The sequence below is a fragment of the Triticum dicoccoides genome, chromosome 6B (genome assembly GCF_002162155.2).
Source record: "Triticum dicoccoides isolate Atlit2015 ecotype Zavitan chromosome 6B, WEW_v2.0, whole genome shotgun sequence".
Taxonomy (NCBI): domain Eukaryota; kingdom Viridiplantae; phylum Streptophyta; class Magnoliopsida; order Poales; family Poaceae; genus Triticum; species Triticum dicoccoides.
This window is the reverse complement of record NC_041391.1, coordinates 78913734-78917431: the sequence shown is the minus strand read 5'-3', so window position 1 is coordinate 78917431 and position 3698 is coordinate 78913734. Positions and strand designations below refer to the sequence as shown.

Below are 3698 nucleotides of genomic sequence, written 5' to 3'. Positions count from 1 at the left end.
TGGAGTAGATCATTACCCTCCTTAATTTCATAGTCATAGTACCTGACTGGTTCCATTCATGCCACATGGGGCAGGCATACAGCACGATCACAACCACATAGTCATAATTAAACTAGTAAAATACAAATGAAGCTAATACTCTTGCTACCTCATTTGACGGACGAACCGATCATTGCCAGATCAAGGCACACAAGATAAACTCCATGTTGATGTTAGATAACCATATTAAAGACAGACAGAGCCACAAGTTACCAGTACCGTATTGATGATCAACCTGTGGTCAACTGCCCAGTCGCAGCAACAACCTCAATCAGCGCCATTTCAAGTCCTTGATACACCGACCTGGCCTCCAGCATTCACGTCATCAGCAGTGCGCTCGTCGTGAAGGCTACCTGTGGGCTCGTCATCTTGCAGCATCTCAGCACCTTGTTCCGGCATCTCCTTCTCATCACCTTCCTGAGTATCTGCCCAACATATGTGTACTTAGATTTTAGATATTCAGGAGTTGAGAGTAAAACAATCCACAGGTCTTACCATTAAGCAATAAAATACTTCGTAAATTGCTTATGAAACAAAAGGCACAGGAAGAAGCATAAAGTACTAGGACTTACAGAAACCGCATGCAATACATGGAGATTAGCGAATCAACCTTCGGGACTACTTCTAGGCATAGTCCCATAGGTATAGTATTGACTATGATGGAGTTTAAGATATATAACAGAAAACACTCGCTTCATGGTGCTTCCCATTGCCATTTGCAATACAAGTTGGAATACATAGCCAGACAAGACATGTAAACTAAAGAGATGAATTATAAGAGAACTTGAGAGAGCAATAAACAAAATGGTCTACAGAAATTAAAACTTTACCAAATCAGACTTGCCTCCCTGCTTATATTTATGAAAAGAAATGTGAGCAAGATAACTCCAGCTTGACTGGAAGAAGGTGATACAAAGTTACAAACCAAAGGTGAACTGTTGGTAGCAGTGTCCTTTGAGCTTGTATGCCTTCTGCGTTAGTTTGGCCATATAAACAAGGATCATTGTCCTGACCTCATGTTTCTTACGATTTCAAGGTTCAAGGTGCTTCCAAAATGCTACTCATGCTGTGCACACACCTTTCTTTTACTTCTCTAATCAACTTAAAAGTGGCAATTAAAACAGACTTGAATAAACCACAGTTATGTTCCTGAGCTTGACCAGCTTAGCCACAACACAGAGAATGTGGCAACTAATAAACCATGTAAACAAGATTCACCGACCTCATAAATGAACTACTGTATCAAGCAAAAGACAAGATGTGTGATAACTAACTGAAGTAACAACACAACACAGTTACGTTCCTCAGCTTAGCCACAACACAGAGAATGTGACACTAATAAACCGTGTAAACAAGATTCACCAATCACAATAATCAACTATTGTATAAAGCAAAAGACAAGATGTGTGATAACTAAGTGAATGAAATAACTAGGATGCAACAGAAAGGTTACCACTTGATACTGTTGGTGTCGACAGAAATGGTGGAAAGTTGGTACATGGCCACGGGTAAAGCATGCTAGACTCTGATCCAAGCACCCTCTCAAGCTGTAATGTCTTGATATCCAGTGAGAAAAGGCCACCATCAAGCGATGGGCTTCCGCAGTGACGCAGGAACAAGTTCGGCCTTGGTGAACCCGCCCACTGCCATTGAGAAGAACCCAGTGAGACTATCTTCTCCAACTGCCACTGGCTGGAACTCAGACCACTGTTTCGCCTAGTGAAATATCTGATTTCAGGTGTCCCCCTTGGTCGCACAAACAACCCAGTGATGCCCTCCCCTGCCTCCACAACGTCTACATACACATAAGCATAACCTCTGGCTTCCAGCGGGAGGTCGAGGAGTGAGAACTCCATCGTCCGGGTGTCGAGCACACGTAGCTTCTCCCGGCAATCTGTCATCCCGTACAAGCAGCCATGCACATATTGGCGCCAGGAGAAGGAGGCCAACCCTGACAACGGCGGAGCAGCTCGCCATTGTCCCGTGCTGGAAGAGAAGACGAAGGCGCCCTGATTACCATCATCTTCACGCTCTGCCCTCCATATCACTCTGAAAGAAGTCTCTTCCGCAGCCTCCTCGTCGTCGTCGTCGCCTCCGCCGAGGAGGAAGATCTGCCATCCTATCCCGCCGGTCGTGGCCGAAGGAAGCCACTCGTCGAGTGCAGGGATTCGGGGCAGCAGGAGGTGGCGCCGGTGCAAGGGGTCGCACACCACCAGCTCCTCGAAGTCGTAGGGGTCCCGGCCGAGGAGGACACGACCGTCGCGGATCTGGAAAATGTGCCAGGCGCTGGCTGGGGCGCGGAGGAAGGGGAAGGAGAAGTCGGCGGCGAGGGCGACGGCTTTGGCGGCCGAAGCGGAGGGGTAAGGAGGTTCGGCGGGGTGGAAGACTCGCTGATTATCGAAGAAGCCGACGAGGGGCTGGGCGTGGCGCTTGCGGTAGCGGCGGAGGAAGGAGCGGCAGGCGACGAGGCTGCGGAAGGAGGCGCAGGCGGCGGAGATTCGGACGAGGTCGGCTGGGTCGGGGACGCGGAGGAAGATCTCCGGGAAAAGATCGTCGGGGATCTGCGGCGAGTCCATCGGGGCTGGCCGCTCTCCGGCGTGGGAAAGCTGGGTGTTTGCGGCGGCGGCGGCTGTGAGCAGGAGAGCACTGCGTCCGTCTCTCTCTGTAGGGTGAAGTGCTCCTTACTGTCTAACTGGGCTGAGTCTATAACGGGCTTGAATGTCCAAGCCTGGCCTGTCAAGGAATCAGATTGATGTCCACCACCAGCCGCTCGACAAAAACAAAAACAAAAAAAAAAACAGCCGCTCCACAAATTTCTTAAGAGAAATTGTTGAGCGCCTTTTCTTTGGCTAAAAAAAAAGCAGTTCCACAAAACATCATCATGGAGGTTCTAAAACTATATTAATCATCATAACTAGTGGAGTCACCCGCGCATTTGCGCGGCTAGATTAACTGTATATATTGCTATGCTTGGGACTATTTTTTCCTCTTGACTGTATGGCATCTTTCTCAAATATTATATGATTTAATTTTCCACTATCATATAGATATATTCTAATCAAAAGGCAAGGACCAAGAAAACATGGTTTGATTACTGCATGCATTATATTTTGTTGATAAAACATTGTTGTGTGTGAGTCTGGAAGACCAAAGAAAACCTTATATATAATTATATATCAATCTTCACTTTTTCTTTAATTCTGTTTGATCCACTCCACACCCCTTGTTAGTTATCTTCACACCAATATGTTTTTGATAAATTTCCAACCAAGAATTAGCTCTAAATACAAATGACTTCTATGCAAACTAATTATTCTATTATTCCACCCAATTTGGTCATCGGTTGCATTTTCCCTTGGCTTTCTTGACTGACATGTTATCTTGATTTACAAAGTTTTTTGTGTTGTTGTCTGAACCTTCTACCATGAGCCATTCGTGGTGTGTATTTTATTACCAGACCTTGATCATCGAATGTGGTGCCTTCCTTTCTAGTCCGTCTTTTACTATTCCTTCTAACACTAGTAGAAAAAGGACCTAATATGAGACACATTAGTGCCGGTTGGGTTTTGAGCCGGCACTAATGTGTTCATTAGTGCCGGTTCCAACGGCTAGCCGGCCGTTCTCATTAGTACCGGTTCGTGGCGAACCTATAGTACCGG

At 46.3% G+C, this 3698-nt stretch overlaps 1 protein-coding gene across 1 annotated transcript; it reads right to left on the bottom strand.

The window, feature by feature from the left end:
- LOC119324845 lies at positions 1-2713 on the bottom strand. The gene is made up of 2 exons (XM_037598612.1): positions 1493-2713; positions 1-464 (listed from the first exon to the last, which is right to left on the bottom strand). Exons 1-2 carry the CDS (start codon positions 2613-2615, stop codon positions 322-324), a joined length of 1266 nt encoding a protein of 421 aa, XP_037454509.1. The 5' UTR covers positions 2616-2713; the 3' UTR covers positions 1-321.
- Between the last annotated feature and the right edge of the window lie 985 nt (positions 2714-3698).